Source organism: Podarcis tiliguerta (assembly GCF_965153285.1).
Source record: "Podarcis tiliguerta genome assembly, chromosome: 10".
Lineage (NCBI taxonomy): Eukaryota > Metazoa > Chordata > Lepidosauria > Squamata > Lacertidae > Podarcis > Podarcis tiliguerta.
Genome location: NC_139543.1, coordinates 6,107,838 through 6,124,603, shown reverse-complemented (window position 1 = coordinate 6,124,603; position 16,766 = coordinate 6,107,838). Strand labels below are relative to the sequence as shown.

Sequence of the window (16,766 nt, the reverse complement as noted above, 5' to 3'; positions counted from 1 at the left end):
GTTCCCTTGGAAAGCAAGGAGCATATTTGGAGAGGATTTTTGTTGTTCTGAAGAAGAAGAGTTTTGGATTTGATATCCCGCTTTATCACTACCCTAAGGAGTCTCAAAGCGGCTAACATTCTCCTTTCCCTTCCTCCCCCACAACAAACACTCTGTGAGGTGAGTGGGGCTGAGAGACTTCAGAGAAGTGTGACTGGCCCAAGGTCACCCAGCAGCTGCAGGTGGAGGAGCGGGGAATAGAACCTAGTTCCCCAGATTATGAGACTACCGCTCTTAACCACTACACCACACTGGCTCTCTCACTCTGACTATGGTCTGGTGGATGCTTCAGCTTCCCCAGGGCTATTTACAAAAAAAATGCATATTTCCATAACAAAACCGCACACCTCTTTTCACTTGAGGGCATCCTACAACCCTGGGGTGCAAGCCCAGACAGTGTGAATAATAACAATAATAAAAATTTACTATTTACATGCTGCCCATCTGACTGGGTTGCCCAGCCACTCTGGGCGGCTTCCAACAAATTAAAACATCAAACATTAAAAACTTCCCTAAACAGGGCTGTCTTCAGATGTCTTCTAAAAGTCAGATAGTTGCTAATTTCCTTGACATCTGATGGGAGGGTGTTCCATAGTTGTGAGGACCACCCCCCACACACCTCAGGCTCGCTGATGTGATCCAAAGGAAAGTGGACCAATAGGTTTGGCACCAGCTTTGCTGCTGGAGTTGCTGGATCTTGCCATTTCACATCTGTAATACTTAACGATGGTGGTGTTCTTTAAAAACCTGTTATTTACTCTATAGACAACTTCAAGTATGTGTATATGTAATGGTTTCATTATTTTTGTTGACCTCTTCAAGAAGCATACCACCTGGAAGTTGTGTTACAAGTATTAAAGGTAAAGGTACCCCTGCCCGTACGGGCCAGTCTTGACAGACTCTAGGGTTGTGCGCCCATCTCACTCAAGAGGCCGGGGGCCAGCGCTGTCCGGAGACACTTCCAGGTCACCTGGCCAGCGTGACATCGCTGCTCTGGCGAGCCAGAGCCGCACACGGAAACGCCGTTTACCTTCCCGCTAGTAAGCGGTCCCTATTTATCTACTTGCACCCGAGAGTGCTTTCGAACTGCTAGGTTGGCAGGCGCTGGGACCGAACAACGGGAGCGCACCCCGCCGCGGGGATTCGAACCGCCGACCTTTCGATCGGCAAGCCCTAGGCGCTGAGGCTTTAACCCATAGCGCCACCCGCGTCTCTGTTACAAGTATTAGTGTATGTTAAATTGTAGTCATTGAATGAGTGCCAAGTTGTTTGGCCCTCCAAACCTGTACAATTTTTCTAAATTATTGTTGCTATCATAGTCACTATGAACAATTACAGTGTTTGTGAATATTCTATGACACAGTCCTGAAAGTGGGTTAGAAGCTCAGACACACAGCTGGTTTTAGGGTCCTCTAGTTTTTTGCTATATTATTTATGTTTTACACAAGAGATTCCTTCAGAGGAAAGACATTAATAGTGTCTGTCCATCTATCTATTTCAGACAAGCAGTTTCAAAATTTGCACCAAGGCTCCAGAAATACGAATACAGCGATGAAGAACCTCCTCAGTGGTTTGGTTATGATACCAAGGATGACACACCCATTCCAAAGAAACATAAAAAACCTCGGCCAAGCATAGAACCAAGTGTAGAGTCCAGTACACCCTCCATGCTATCCCCTTCAGCAGAAAAAAGTGTGGAATTCAGTCTCCCCCCACAATAGAACCTCCACAGAATACTGGTAATCATATATGTTTAATAGCCTTAAGCACAAAGAATTGAAATGGAAACTCAATTTTGTTTTGTTTAAGAAGATAATGATACATTGTCTTAAGATTGTTTTTAGTTTGATAGCTAGTACAAGTCATCCTAGAAAACATTGTTACTGTCTTTCCTAATTAGTTCAGTCAAATAAATGTTATTTTGTTCAGTTCTCCTTTGAACACCAGTCAGCAAAGAGCTTAGTTTTCTCTACAAATAATTAACATAATTTGTGTACAGTTTAGTGCTATGTACATTTAAGAAAATTAAGTTTGTATTTTTCTGGTTGTCGAAGACAGCATTCTGCCCCTTAGTAAGCTCAGAATTCTCCAGCTGTCATTCCAACTAAGGAGGCCTTAAAAAGAAAAAAAAGGTGCAGCACAGCATTTTATGTATGGAGTATTAAGTGTATCTTGCACTGAGATAGTTTGTATGCCAATCAGTTTCACCCACACGTTACCTAAAATGCACTAGTGAAACACACATTCCTCAAATAATAAACATTCTTTATTGTTTACTTATTACATAGGTGTCCTGCCTTTCTTCAAGAATGGAACCCAACATGGTAGTATTTCACATTCACTGACTAAAGGCAGAGCTGCTTAGCTGTATCATGTGCCTTATGCCATGCAACTTTGGAAATGATAGTCTTGCTTCACTCGTTCTGATACCGTAGTTTATGTGACTGTATCGTACAAAGCTTTTTAAAGCTATTTTGAGAGAAGGGGGGGGGGCTACAAAGTGGTATATCAGTATTGTTAGTAAATAAATAATTGAGGGAGTCGGTGCATGAGTGCAACAGACTATTGCTTGGGCAACTGAGCCTTCTTTTCCACCTGTGAGCCACCAAAATCTGCTCTGGAAATTTAGGAGACCCTCACAGCAGATTGGGAGCTGCTTGATTCACCCTCTCCAGATGACCGAGGCCAGCCTCGTAGGCTGGCAAATGTGGGCCTGCTTTCTTTCTGTCACTTGCAGAGGCCTCAGAAATGCTGATGGGTTACCACTGTGGGTGTGAGTGCACACTGGGGAGATCTGATCTAACGCCAACCGTCTGTCCTATGGGTGAGGAGAGGTGGTGACTCCCAAGGTCTGCTGGGAGCACCTCTGGCCTCCACTGCATTATTCTGGCTCTACTCAAACCTGCATTGAATGGAGGCAAGTCCTCAGTGACTTGCTATCCAATATTCCTAGAAAAAGGTGGGGGACCAGTGTGGGGAGAGACCTTGCTCCACCATGGTGTCAGGAACAGTGAGGGGGGAAATTGGGGCTAACGGCCTAGCAGAAAGCTGGAGGAAAGCAAAAAACAACAACTCAGGATTAAGCATTTTAATCTTCAGGGTATTTGTTGAAAGTTTGGCTGTTTAAAGCGATCAATAAACAAGTTAGGGGGGAAAGGTTGTTTCCATTGATTTTTGAGCATTTGAAGTCAAAGACACCAGAAACACTAAAACATGCCTCAGTGCGTTTTATATGCAAACAATGGGCAAGATTTACAGTAATCTTTCTGCATTGTTTCTTGATTAAGTAAAGATTATTCACTCCATCATGAGGCCTTCAGTTTCACAGACTGGAACCAGGTTTGACTTTTGAGATGAACTGTGCCATTTTCTGTCTCTGCTTTAATATATTTTCCTTGTTTATCCTGTTGATTCATATGGCCTAAATGGACAAAAGAAAAATTACGGTAGTTAATTTCACAAATTGATTCTGGGCCCTTTTTCTAAGCAGATTCATTTTTACCTTCATGGAAATTTTTACTAGAATAAATCACGGCATGTCCTGCTACTCGGTTTTTTCCTTGACATCATACCATGACTCATCGCAGCAAAGTCTCAGCAGAATAGATTTGGGGAAGAATAATGTGTCTTTGCATTATGTTGATTTTAAATCAAGCCTACTGATAGTCCATGATTATAGAAACCTGTTTCCCCAATGCAAACCCTGTGGATGCAGAAAGCTAGCTCTTAAATTCAGGTTGTCACAATTCCTAGTTTGGGACTCAGTCTCTGTTGCTGGCCATAAGCTGAGTACAGCTGTAGCAGGCTGAATGAATCGCTTTCTTGCCACTCCATGCAAACTAGAATCCATGGACTTCTATGCTTTAATCTTATCTTCTAAGGCTAAGCTATGCTCCAAAATCTATTTTCAGCCTCTGGATTTAGAAAACAAAGCAGAACTGTATTCCAGAGGTAACCTGGGTAAGCCTCCAAAAGATGAAAATGAACGAGTAGCTAAGTTGGAAGGATATTATGTGCATAAAACAATTTAGCCCCTTTGTTTGAACTCAAATGATTTATGGGAAAGCATTTAGTTTAGGCATCTGTTCCTTCCCCTAAGAATATTCTGTTGAAATTAGTCATATCTCATAAGTGCAAACTACAGTGGACTGTCCTTGGAGGAAGTAAAAGTTAGCATACCACTCACAGGAAAAATGGCCAAAATTATTACCGTATTTTTCGCTCTATAAGACGCACCAGACCACAAGACGTACCTAGTTTTTGGAGGAGGAAAACAAGGAAAAAAATATTCTGAATCTCAGAAGCCAGAACAGCAAGAGGGATCGCTGCACAGTGAAAGCAGCAATCCCTCTTGCTGTTCTGGCTTCTGTGATAGCTGCGCAGCCTGCATTCGCTCCATAAGATGCACACACATTTCCCCTTACTTTTTAGGAGGGAAAAAGTGAGTCTTATAGAGCAAAAAATACGGTACTTAAGTCACAAAATGTACAACTAAAAACAGTATAAGGATGCCTATTGTATTTGAAGCAATACTGAACTTTTTCCTGATGGATTTAAGGTTTTCTCTGCCACTATATAAACCAGGTGCCAGTGACAGAGTCTCATAGTGTACAGAACACTTCTCAAACTCATGACTGTTCGTTTTATTTTTACACCTGAAGGTCTATTTCCTCTTTAAAATTCAACACAATTTATGCACTCAGGACCTGGCTCTCTCCATCCAAAACACACGGTAAATGAAAAACGCATAGCTTTCTAGAAAGGCCTTCTTTCAGCTGTGGCCGTTTAGCATCTACACTTGAGTTATTCAATTCTACATGTTTTGGAGTCACTTCAAGAATTTAATCCACAAGAGAAAAGGCAACAGGCTCTGGTGAAGACTGAAACCCTTCTTAAGTGGTAACGTATTATTGCCTCCTTTATGTTACATTAATACCACATCATTTTTTATGCTGGGTTCAGAGTTCAGAGCGCCATTAATTTGCACTTGGATGCGGAGGAGAGCAAGAAGATGACAGGAAAGTGCACAGGGACTCCACTGAGCTCCAATGCCAATCCCTCTGTGGTGGTGCAGGATCATGCTCCAGGTCAGGAGTAGTGGTAGCCTCCAGATGAGCTGAACTACAACTCCCATGATGCATCTCCATTTGCCGTGCTAGCTGGTGATGGGAGTCCAATAACATCTGGAAGGCACCCACACTGGCTAGTCCTACCCCAAGTATAAATGTGTAAAGAGATCTAGCGCATGTGAGACCTCTGAAGAAGACGTTGAGCTACTATTACATACACATCTCAAGTGCTGTTGCCCTTCAAGAGCACTAGAATCCTAGTGATACCAAAACCAACATCTGGACCCCTTATTCAGTCTTTGGAATTACTGCCAGTCATCTATGCTATAAGCACACAGTTGCCATATTTTGTATCTCTGTGTCCCGTAGTGCCAAATTTTTTGTGCTAGATATGGCACTAAGACTGGCACCAGCCATATAATGGGTGAATATAAATCACCAGCTTATCAAGTGGTTAATGTGTGAAAGTTTGCTTGCTTCTTAAATGTGTGCTATCAAGTGTGTCAAAGTGCATCCATACAGACCACTGTGGTCAGATTATTTCTATTCTGATGTTGTTGCTTCACTCCTAGTCACTCGGCTGTTATTGAAGGAAGACCTCTTCCTCAATACACTGCCGAAGTGTTATTTTGCTTTGTCATTTGGAGAAATAAATGATTCATCTGTTCTCACAGTCTTAAAAGTTTATTCAAAGAAGTCTATAAAACATTTCCTTCTTTCTTTGAATTTATTCTCTTTTTCTTAGGAAAAACATCTGCCTGTATCAAAAAGTGCCTTTAGGTCTTTGATGCCATTAAGATCTATAATGCTCACACCTCACCTAGCCCCCTCATCTCCAAGGTATGGCTACATTTTCTCAATAATAATTTTTAAAACCCTGAAGCACACTACAGTAATCTGACCAACATGGCACCCTCCTATCACTGTGAGCTGGAACAAGACTCCACACTTTTCTCTCTATTTCTGCCCAGTATATTCAAACAGTAAATGACCATCTTAGTATGGAATAAAAATCATGAGTGTTATACATTAAAATGGGACGCGGGTGGCGTTGTGGGTTAAACCACAGAGCCTAGGACTTGCCGATCAGAAGGTCAGTGGTTCGAATCCCCGTGACGGGGTGAGCTCCCGTTGCTGGGTCCCTGCTCCTGCCAACCTAGCAGTTCGAAAGCAGGTCAAAGTGCAAGTAGATAAATAGGTACTGCTCCGGTGGGAAGATAAGCGGTGTTTCCATGTGCTGCTCTGGTTCGCCAGAAGTGGCTTAGTCATGCTGGCCACGTGACCTGGAAGCTGTCTGCGGACAAACGTCGGCTCCCTCGGCCTACAGAGCGAGATGAGCGCGCAACCCCAGGGTCAGTCACGACTGGACCAAATGGTCAGGGTTCCCTTTACCTTTTTATACATTAAAATACCTTACTAAAAGGCCTTATCACCTGATAAACCACCCGGCCTTTAGCATGGATTAGAATCCACACTGCGGTGGGTTGTGTGTGGAAATCTCACCATGCTTTGATCAATACTGATGGCCAAAAAATCCCAGCGTTGGAAAACATTCCCACTGCAATGGGTCTGCGAAATGCCTGAAACATGTACAGCAGATACTACTATGGGATGTTTATACAGCCAGTGGAGTTTAAAGGTCCATTTCTAACACGATTAAAATGTGAGTCATTTTGCAAAGCAAACTATTTAACAATATGGCTGCTGCATGCTTGCTGGGTTCCGTTGATAGACTGGCTAGACTCTCCATCTTTGAATATGCCTTGGCTCACCTCCTGTTTTCTTTGGAATATATGAGCAGGGTGCTAAATATAGATGGGGGAATCTATTTTTTTTAATTTGCAGTTACTACAGCACTGAGATTTACAGGGGAGCATTAAAAATGTTGTAAATGGCTCCTTTGCTTGTTCTGCCCACTCCAAGTGTAGCTGCCAAGCTTGTAATTTACACAACCTGACGCCATATTAATAAATGGAGTCTAAGATATACAGCATCTTTGCCCCAGATCTTTTGGACGAAAGAATGCTGCCTGCCCTGGCTAGCTTCTTGCAGTTGTGTCTGGGAAGCCTCTTTGCTCAACTGTCCTAAGGATCTTCTCCTGCGCCTGGTTTATTTTTACGTTCGCTACATTCATTTTCCAAAACAAAGTTTTTCTTGGTTGATATGAAGGCTACAGAATACTTAGCTGCACTTCAGGGCCATCCTTCCAAAACCAAGAGAAGGCAAAGTTGCTCCCTTGCTCTTAACAGGGACATTCCTTCTCAGTGACACAAAGGGTCGAGATATTTTAATCATCACAACTTGTGCAAATATAATGGGCTTCATGAGAAACACCAGAGGTGGAGAACTCACTCCACGACCCTTTAAATGAAATTGTGAGGAAAATCCCACAGGAGCTTGTGTTAATATGGAAGCAAAATTACTTGGCTGGAAAACACTGCATATAGAAGTTAAAGGCTGGTGGGAAATAGCTAAGTCATGTAAAAGCTGCTGAAGACTTGCCTTGACATAAACATGCTTTTTCTTTTATTCAATTAGATAAATATATCAAATGTATTAAGTGATCAACCATTTGATCCAACAAGTTAATAACACAATGAGAATGATTTCAACATTGCCTAAAATATTAAAATGCTCTCTCTATAGACCACTTCATATGCAACTCCAAGTCATAGTTCAGTGCTATGTAGACAACCCACAGCAACCCACGGGCTCCCACACTTCCCCATTCCCTTTCACCTGCCACAGGAGACTGAAAGCTACCACTTCCAGTTTTAAATTAACCAAAGTTCCCTGTTACATCTGAACGCAGCGAATACTGGATAGCTTAAACTGTTGTCCATTCAAAGAAAGAGAGATCAACCGTGGTTTATATTCCCGGCTTGCTCACTAAATATAGTGAAGGATGACGAAGAATTAATTAAATTAAATTAAATTAAATTAAAATTAAAATTAGTTTAGAATCCAGCAGATCCATGGCTGCTACCCCCATTGTTTCACCCTGTTTTGGGGGCTCCAGTAGTTTCACAGAAGACAACTATTTCACATAGTTCACAATTTGTAGTATTCCACTGAGTACAGTTCATTGACTCAGTCTCCAACTAGTGAGCCACTAAAATGTTTTCCCTACAAAGTTCTGCAAGTTTTATTTTTACTTCAGTTCTCCTTCCCACATACTGGGATTATCTTGCGTAGTTAAGAAGAGCTTCTGAATCAACGAAGCAATCAAATTTGTCTTTCGATGAAAAGTTACAAACATGGGCAGGCATCTATTACATCTATTCTAACTTGCAGCAGAGAAAAGCCTGGACGAGAACAACAAAATTAGTTTCAATCTCTTCCATCAACCTAAGTGGCTTCTTAAATAAGAAGGTCTTGGATAGACTAGGATAGAGAGGCAATGATGTAAGAAGAAAACTGGCCAGGTGGACTTCCCTAACATTGATTCTTCATCAGGTATCCTTTCTGACTCTCCTATGACCTTGCCTGAGCTCAGATAATTGTCTATTGGGCTGTGCCTGTGTATATTTGTGTCATCAAAGGCTGCTTAGATTAGAGGAACAAAACACAAGTGCGTAGCTTGGAAGTGCAGTTTGGAGCAGCCTCCTCTGTTATGCTTTGACTGTCCAAGCAAAACTGGTGCCAGCCCTTGGATATATAAAGGCCCTTGATGTGGTGCATGGATATGACGAAGCAAAACCCAAACGAGCGTTCTTGACTCAATGGTAACAAATCACTCTTTCCTGCAGTTTGCCAGGGAACAAGTTATTGGACTTCTAACAAAAGGAAATAACCTATACCAGTAATTTGGAGGAAAAAAACCAGATTATCAAAGGGATGTTTGTCCCTAGGACTTGAAAGCTGTACTGAAGGTGCATATAATATTATTTTATTGTGTTTGACTGAAAATTACTGAGGTTTATAAAAGTAAATCAACCTTCCATGTATTCTTCGCCTATAGCAAGCAAGGCAAACTTTGGATTTATGCTAGCATTCCTTTTGTTTCTAAAGTGCTACATCAGCAAAGGGTATTGAGAAGCACAGTAATTACATCTGGCAAGTCTAAACCAGAACTCATCTATTCTTTCCTTCTTCCCGGCAGAAAAAAATCAATCACCCCCAAGATACACATCATTTGAGCCATTCTCCAAGGAGCCGCTTATTTGTGAAGCAAGCTCTTAGTTCAGAAGACTAAAATAGAGACAATGTGCAGCTCTCTGTGAGAATTTTCCATTTAGCAAAGTAGGGTAGCTCCCCCTCCGCCACCACTGAATCGCATGATGTTTTGTGCAGTTCAAGCATGAATTTATGTTCTCCGTACGTAGAATTGTCCATCACAGTCCCGGTGCAGATAGCCCATGACTAAAAGCTCTAGAGTGGACAACAAGATTGCTTCTCCCCACCACATCCCTCCTCCTAGGTTAACCCCACTTAAGCATTGCCTAGGCACTGGCGTTAACTACAGTTTAGGCTAAAAATGATGGGGAGAAATCTGATACAAACATAATTTGCACCCATGGCAAGGGTTGCAAACCTGACCGCATACACTTAATTAACAGAGTAATTTGATTCATACCTAAAAGCAAAGTTTTATGGGGAGAGTGTCTACAAGACAAGACTCACCTGTAACTGTTATGCGGTCCTCCCTGGAGGCATTCTGAGTCTCCTGTAACTCTATTTCTGGGCTCACCTCAACCTTGCTCCCAGATAACTGCAGATAAGCTTGAAGAGTTGCAGGTACCTTGACAGTAATGGAGCCTATTATACACAAGAACAAAAGGATTTGTGTTAAGACAATTCAAGGTGACAGGCATAAGCCACTTTGGGTCAGAGAACCCCTCCCAAAAAATTTAAACAGAGTTCCATGAGAAATGTGGGCTTGCTGTTTTTACCCAGCAAAAGGAAAGCAACCTGGCAGCTCCAGATATTTTGGACTCCAGAGCCCTGTTTGGATTTTCCCCAGCCAGTATAGCCAATGGTCAGGGACGATGGGAGCTGGAGTCCAGAACATCTGGAGGGCAGAATGCCCCTGTTCCAAAGCGATGTGCTGGCTGCTTTCATCAACACATTGGTATGCTCCCTTTCCATAGTTAAAACCATGCTCAAGGCGGCTTACAACATGGAAATCTTTATGTAATTACCAACAAAACGAAAGCAGTCAAAAACAAGAAATAAAACACATCAAAAACTACATGAACAATCTGAACCATTTCTAAGCAAATCATAACATCTAAAAATTAAAGGTGCAAATAATTAATAGCAACAAGACCCCCTAAGCAATCCCCTGCCCAAGAGTCTGTTCAACATCCTCAGCTTTCGTAGCTGGAGTCAGTCATGGCTCCTCTCTCCCAGGCCAGGTGGGAAAAGGCCTGCAAGGCAGTGAGCAGGCCCCCCAGGACTCACAGCCAAGATGGTGCTGGGCCTCTTCAGCAGCCTCAGCTTTTGTAGCTGGAGTCAGGCAAGCAAGCAGGCAGAGTTCCACTCTCCTAGGCCAGGTGGAAAGTGGCTACTAAAGCAGGGATCAGATCTTCCAGGACTCACAGGCCATATTGGACAACAAATCTTGGCTGTATACTGTTTGTGTGTGTGAAGTCTGGATGTTGCAGTGAACACCTAAGAAATTATTAGGATGATGATCCTCATGCCACCTCTGCTTTTTCTTGTTGGAAAGGGTTACTCGCTTCATACTTTATCAGGAAGCCCTGATTGAGCTCTACAGTTTGAGAGGGAGGTTAACTTCATTTCTGCCATAGTAATTTAAGTGACTCACTCAGCACAAATGTAAGAAAGAACGAGAGGGAGCAGAAATCATATTTTCCACAGAGTTGAAGTGCAAATTTCAAGAACTTTGCATACTGGTCATTTACACATAATGCTACATTTCGTTTGGACCCAAATCCCATTGAAATCAGAAGAACTTGCTGTTGAGTAAAAGTGCTTCAGCTGTAAAAGCTTCACATACAAAATTACTATTTACTAACCTTCCTGAGATTTCAGATCCACTTCCCCCTTTTGATTGATAATGTAAACATCTATCTCCCCATGATGTGTAGAAGCTTTCAGGAATCCTTCAGAGGAATCTGAAGAACAAAAGAATGAAAATATTTTGAGCCGTGTGGGTTCCAATGAAATAGTATGTATATTTTGTGAGTCCCATATTAAAAGGCTGTTTCTGAAATGTTTGCTCCTAGGGCGAAAGCAGTGCCGTGGAGTTTTTGTGGGGGAAGAGAGAAGAAGGGACACAATGTTCTCTCTATATTTAAACTTTAATAGATAGTTTAAGACTCACTGAACATCTACATAGAAAGAACATCTGCAGTTGTTCAGAGATGGTAACATAGCTTAGTTCTTCTCAAAATGTTCATGATAACCACGTAGATATTTTTCACCAGACATTTTCATTTTTCCTCCTCTAGGAAAACAGGAAGAAGCAAAATGATGTATGGATGATTCTAAAAGGAGCATGTTTTCAAAGGGTACAAAGATAACAAACCTAACATTGTTTTCTAAACTGTCTCTGCAAGCTATCCTGGCTTTTGATGAATGTTTTCCCCTACATACATACACCGAAAGAAAAGCTTGCATTTAAAAGTTGTTCAAAAGCTAATTTGCACAAACTCTAGGGAACAAAGGTTGCTTGTTATTTTTTGTAAAAAAATTCTAAACCCCCACACCATGATACTAAGAGAGTTTCAGAATACATCTGAAGCTGAACCCAGAAGCTAAACAACAGGAAATGCTCTAAAAATCTTTGCAGATTATGGCTGAATTGCCAGTATTTTTCCCCAACATGTACTTATTTTATCCAAAGGATTTATTAACAAGGAACAGAAAAAGTCATGGCGGTTTGAAAGCTAAATCTCAGAGATAACCAGGCAACTAGACAAAAAAAGAAAGAGCTATTTGAAAGAGTTTTTTAACTAGTGGAAACCAAAAGCTTGATTCAGGTTTGTTCCTCAGGTTTCCAGGGTTTGTCCTGTAGCAATGATAAATGCATTTAACTTGTTCATAGTTTTCCTTTTAACAAAGCTCTTGGGCCATGTATGTGACAGATCACCCCTCCCAGAAAAAGAGCAAGAATGTGCTATTATAGCCTGTGTTTGCTACACACATATCAATGTGGACCCCATCCAGGAGGAATGGAGGAAACGGATCCAAGCAGAGTTTAGGCCCAGTTTCTGGCACAGAAACTGCCCTGGTTGCCTCAGAAGAGAGACATGAGCAATGTGTCCCTGCTAATCCTTCTTGACCTCTCAGTGGTTTGAGATACCATCGGCCATCATATCCTTCTGGAACGGCTATCCAAGTTGGGAGTGGGCTTTGTGGTGGTTCTGATCCTACTTGGATAGTCATTTCCAGGGCGATGCTTGGGGTTCCTCAGGGTTCAATATTATCCCCCATGCTGCTTAACATCTACTTGAAACCACTGAGTGGGGTCATCCAGAGTTTTGGAGTGCGCTGTTATCGGCCATATGCTGATGGGACACAGCTCTATTTCTCCTTTACATCTGCAGGTATGGCGGTTGGCAAATGTGCCAGACCGTTGTCTTGCCTCCGTAATGAAATGGATGAGAGCCAACAAACTGAAGCTCAACCCAGATAAAACTGAGGCACTGTTAGTGGATGGTTCGCTTGAACAGATGGATGGGAGGTGGCCTGCTCTTGATGGGGTAACACTCCCTCTGAAGGAGCAGGTATGCAGCTTGGAGGGTACTCCTGGAGCCATTGCTGTCACTTGAGCCTCAGGTGGCTTTGGTGGTGCAGAGTGCCTTCCACCAGCTTCAGCTACTGTTGTCTATGCTTTGGCAACCTCTAGGCTAGATTACTGCAACATGTTATATGTGGGGCTGCTTTTGAATACAGTGGTGCCCCGCAAGACGAATGCCTCGCAAGACGGAAAACCCGCTAGACGAAAGGGTTTTCCGTTTTGGAGGTGCTTCGTAAAACGAATTTGCTATGGGCTTGCTTCGCAAGACGAAAACGTCTTGCGAGTTCCTGCGGGGTTTTTTCCCCTCCCCCCCTTTTCCCAAGCCGCTAAGCCGCTTAACAGCTGGTCGCTAAGCCGCTTAACAGCTGATTGCTAAGTCGCTTATCAGCTGATCCACTAAGCCCGCTAAGCCGCTAATAGCCTTTTAGCAGCTAATCCGCTAATCCCTTAAGCCTTTAATAGCCGCTAAACCGCTAATAGCGCTAATCCGCTAATGGGCTTGCTTTGCAAGACGAAAAAAAACCGCAAGACGAAGAGACTCGCGGAACGGATTCTTTTCGTCTTGCGAGGCACCACTGTATGTTTCAGAAACTTAGCGGCCAGGCTGAGGCAAGATGGTTTGAACATGTAGCACCAATCCTGGCTCAACTGCACTGGCTGCTAAGCAGTTCCTGGGCCCAATTCAACGTGCTGGCTGTAAAGCTTTAAATGGCTTTACATACGTCAAGGACTGCCTTTCCCTATATGAACTGAGCCAGACCCTGTGATCACCATTTGAGGGCTTTCTTTGCATGCCGCCTGCATAAAGGGAGATATATAAATTGAATTAACACCACCACCACTGTGCCCCCCCCCCAGTGACCACTTTTGTCATGATAATCTCTCATCATGTCTATCACTTGGTCTTTGAGAACAATTTGTTCTTGGAATTAGGCTTGAAAGCTCGCTGCACCAAACATTCCATTTTTTATTCCCAACCAACTTTTGCGGCAATCATTTCTTCAGAAAACGCTACCACTCTAGAAGCCGGCAACGGATGTTTGGACTGTAGCACTGCATCGGCCATTTCAGAGTAGGATCCTGGCCTTGTATGTCCACTGTTATGAACTACCCCTAAAATCCAGCTTTTGCTAGAATTACAGGAGCCTGCACCTAAGAAGGGAAGTTCTGTTTTGACCTGCAGAGGCAAGGAAAGACCCTCCATTACTAGCAACTCAGGTAAGGTATGTTCAAGCAAGCACCTCTTGCATAATCCACTAATTGCCACCTCTTTCCACTGTAAATCTTTGCCATGTCAAAAGTAAACAAAAGAGCATCAGACTCCTTCTGGAAGCATTAAGCCAACATGTGATCACCCAACGTGTCGCTCCTTGCTTCTTCCCTAAATGGCTAATGAAAAAGTTACAGGAGGCAGAGATGAGGCAGGCTGCTGAAGAATCCAGGGAGTCTCTCCCTCTTGCTGCAACCAGCTCCCCTCCCCCTGGTCTCCCAGAACACGCAGAGAAATGAAGAGGGAGGAACAACAAGAGGCAAAATGATGAAGCCTCAGGCTGCTGGGGAAGGAGAGCGGCGGGAAGGCAGGGACCTTCAGTCCTTGCAACTGCCTTGTTGGCAGAGTTGCTGGGATCACTATGACTGAGCTGTTTTGTTCTTTGAATAAAGGGTTAACTTCACTGCCATTGGGTGCTTGATTGTTTTATCGCTGACTCCAGCTCCTGACACCATGCAAACTCCCTTCCACCTCCGATATCTTGCCCTTTTCTCTCTAAAGCGAGTGGTCCAAGCCTCCTTGTTTTACCACCTTTACCCCTTCAGCCAACACTTGTCACTCTCTCATTGCCCTGCCCAGTTTTACTGCATCCTAGTTCTTCCATGTGTTTTCAGGCATGCTTTAGAACCGCGAGCTCAGATAATTAGTTTTAACTTGCTTATTCACTGCAAGCTCTTTTGGCTTCAAGTTACAAGAGATTCCAACCAAACATCAGGAAGAACTTTCTGAAAGTAAGAACTGTTCTACAGTGGAACAGACTTCCTTGGAGTAGTGGACTCTCCTTCCTTGGAGATTTCTAAGCAGAGGTTGGATGGTCATCTGTCGTGGATGCTTTAGGTGAGATTCTTGCATTGAAAGAGTTTGAACTAGATGTCCCTTGAGGTCCCTTCCAACTCTACAATTCTATGAAACTTAGCCTGTTGTTAGTGTACAGTTTAGGAAGGTCTGTGTCAATTCACATCTCTTCACATACATTGAATATGTATGCTAATTCCCTTTTCATATATTAGAATTACCTTTGATGTCATAGTTTACTCTTGGAGTGTGATCAGCTCTCCGTGTCAAAAGATCCTATAAAAGTGTTCTTCCATGTAGAACTGCAGCCTTGAATGCAAGCTGCACCATTCAGAAAGGCACTCTGTTCTTAACTGATGCGCTGGAAGTTGCTCACACAATTTCATGCGCTTTCAGTTCCAGGGGTACATGACAACACAGCTGGATAATATGCCAAGGAATGTGAATGAAATAAGGGAACACAATCTCTTCCTGAGAAGAAAAGCAGAGCTGCCAGCTCAGGTCATTTGAAAAAGTGACAGCATCTTTTTGGCTTTGAAAAATGGTAAACAACCAATGATGAGAAGACAGCTTCAAACGTGGCCTTGTCCCACCCAGCCCAAAAGGAGTTTTGATACGTCGGCCTGTGAGAGAGACTGGAATGCAGCCACTCTGGTTCATCGGTTGAAAAAAAAAACAGGATTTGGGGTTTTTTAGTCAGTATCTGTAGAAAACATAGAAGGAGCTTAAATGGAGTAGCCAGATTACTGAAGGTGGCTGTTGCTGTGCAAAACTTTGAAATACGCTCAGGCCATGATAAATGATGAATTAAGTCAGAAAATGACTGCATTCCCAGTCTTCAAATTAATAGGGCGTCTCCCATCTGGAATGCTGCTGGGAGCGTTTCCTAAAGCTGGACAACTACATTTCCAGGACAGGAATTTAAATTAGAATACATTTATAAAGTCAGCATTTGGGATGTGCAGCTTCTTACAGGTGTTATCAGAGAACGCGGAACGAAAGAGGGACAGGAAATATGCTTTCTTAGTTTCCTTTCCTTGTCCTGTCCCAGAGATTCATTGTGGACACAGAGGATCCAATATATACGAAAGATCAAAGATACTATCAACCCAGTCCTGTGACAACGCATGTGGAAGTTTTACATCCACAGTTTTAGCTACACTGCAGTCCAAACCTGCCTTATGTGGGCTGCAGCCTCTCACCAGCTGCCACAGTGATGCTCGTATCACCTTGCTGGCACAAGCCTTCTCCATCCACCTGTTGAACATGCAGGTGTGGAGCTTGCCAGCCATATTCCGACCAGTGGAGCCTAACAAAAGGCCCAGAAACGTGACATTCTGAACCGGCCTGGGATCAGCTAGATTCCAAGCTGCTCCCGCTGCTGGTGTCAGCCAGCAGAAGCCCTGATCAAGGCCCAACTGCTACAGAAGCCTAAAGAAGGCACAGGGATCAGGCCCAATCTTCTCTCTCCCCCCCTTCCGCTTCTGGGCTAGGGATGCACTTAGAACTCCACACCTCTGCAAAGCCTCAGGATTGCTCTGCTACATGGGGAGGGCATGCGTTGTTCCTCTCCCCAATCCAACAGTTAGGGCTGTACACATGGAGCTGTTCATGTTTTAAAAACAAAGATCTACTATTTTGACCCCCCAAAGAAGAATGGCCCTCTTATTTCCTGTTGAAGAGCCGGGTAGGATTTAAGTGCCTTTTGTCCCAAAAAAGAGCTCTGGAACTGCAGCCTCAGCTTCAGCACCTGCTCCATGTTGGAGGGGATATGTACTATGTTTGCATGTCAGCCTTGAAACTGTAGGTGCAAATAGAGGACATGGGGCACAATCTAGCCAAAAGGTTAGTTAATTCCCACTGGAATCAAAAGAACTTAATTACC

At 43.2% G+C, this 16,766-nt stretch overlaps 2 protein-coding genes across 6 annotated transcripts in view; one reads left to right on the top strand and one right to left on the bottom strand.

The window, feature by feature from the left end:
* Positions 1-5,958, top strand: part of FBXL13 (F-box and leucine rich repeat protein 13) — a 72,269-nt gene extending 66,311 nt beyond the window's left edge. For 2 of the 5 annotated variants that reach the window (XM_083399522.1, XM_083399526.1), the window contains one exon: positions 1,541-2,322. In XM_083399522.1, coding sequence (XP_083255648.1) covers positions 1,541-1,760 — 220 coding nt within the window. In that variant the 3' untranslated portion in view covers positions 1,761-2,322. Of the gene's footprint in view, positions 1-1,540; positions 2,323-2,776; positions 3,196-3,950; positions 3,995-5,853 lie in introns of those variants that run through there. The other 3 variants (XM_083399524.1, XM_083399525.1, XM_083399523.1) reach the window with 3 other exon arrangements.
* FAM185A (family with sequence similarity 185 member A) overlaps positions 1,774-16,766 on the bottom strand; it is a 39,865-nt gene continuing 24,872 nt past the window's right edge. The window contains exons 7-9 of the mRNA XM_083399975.1: positions 11,090-11,188; positions 9,732-9,866; positions 1,774-3,460 (exon numbers count right to left, since the gene is read on the bottom strand). Coding sequence (XP_083256101.1) covers positions 3,345-3,460; positions 9,732-9,866; positions 11,090-11,188 — 350 coding nt within the window. The 3' untranslated portion in view covers positions 1,774-3,344. The remainder of the gene's footprint in view (positions 3,461-9,731; positions 9,867-11,089; positions 11,189-16,766) is intronic.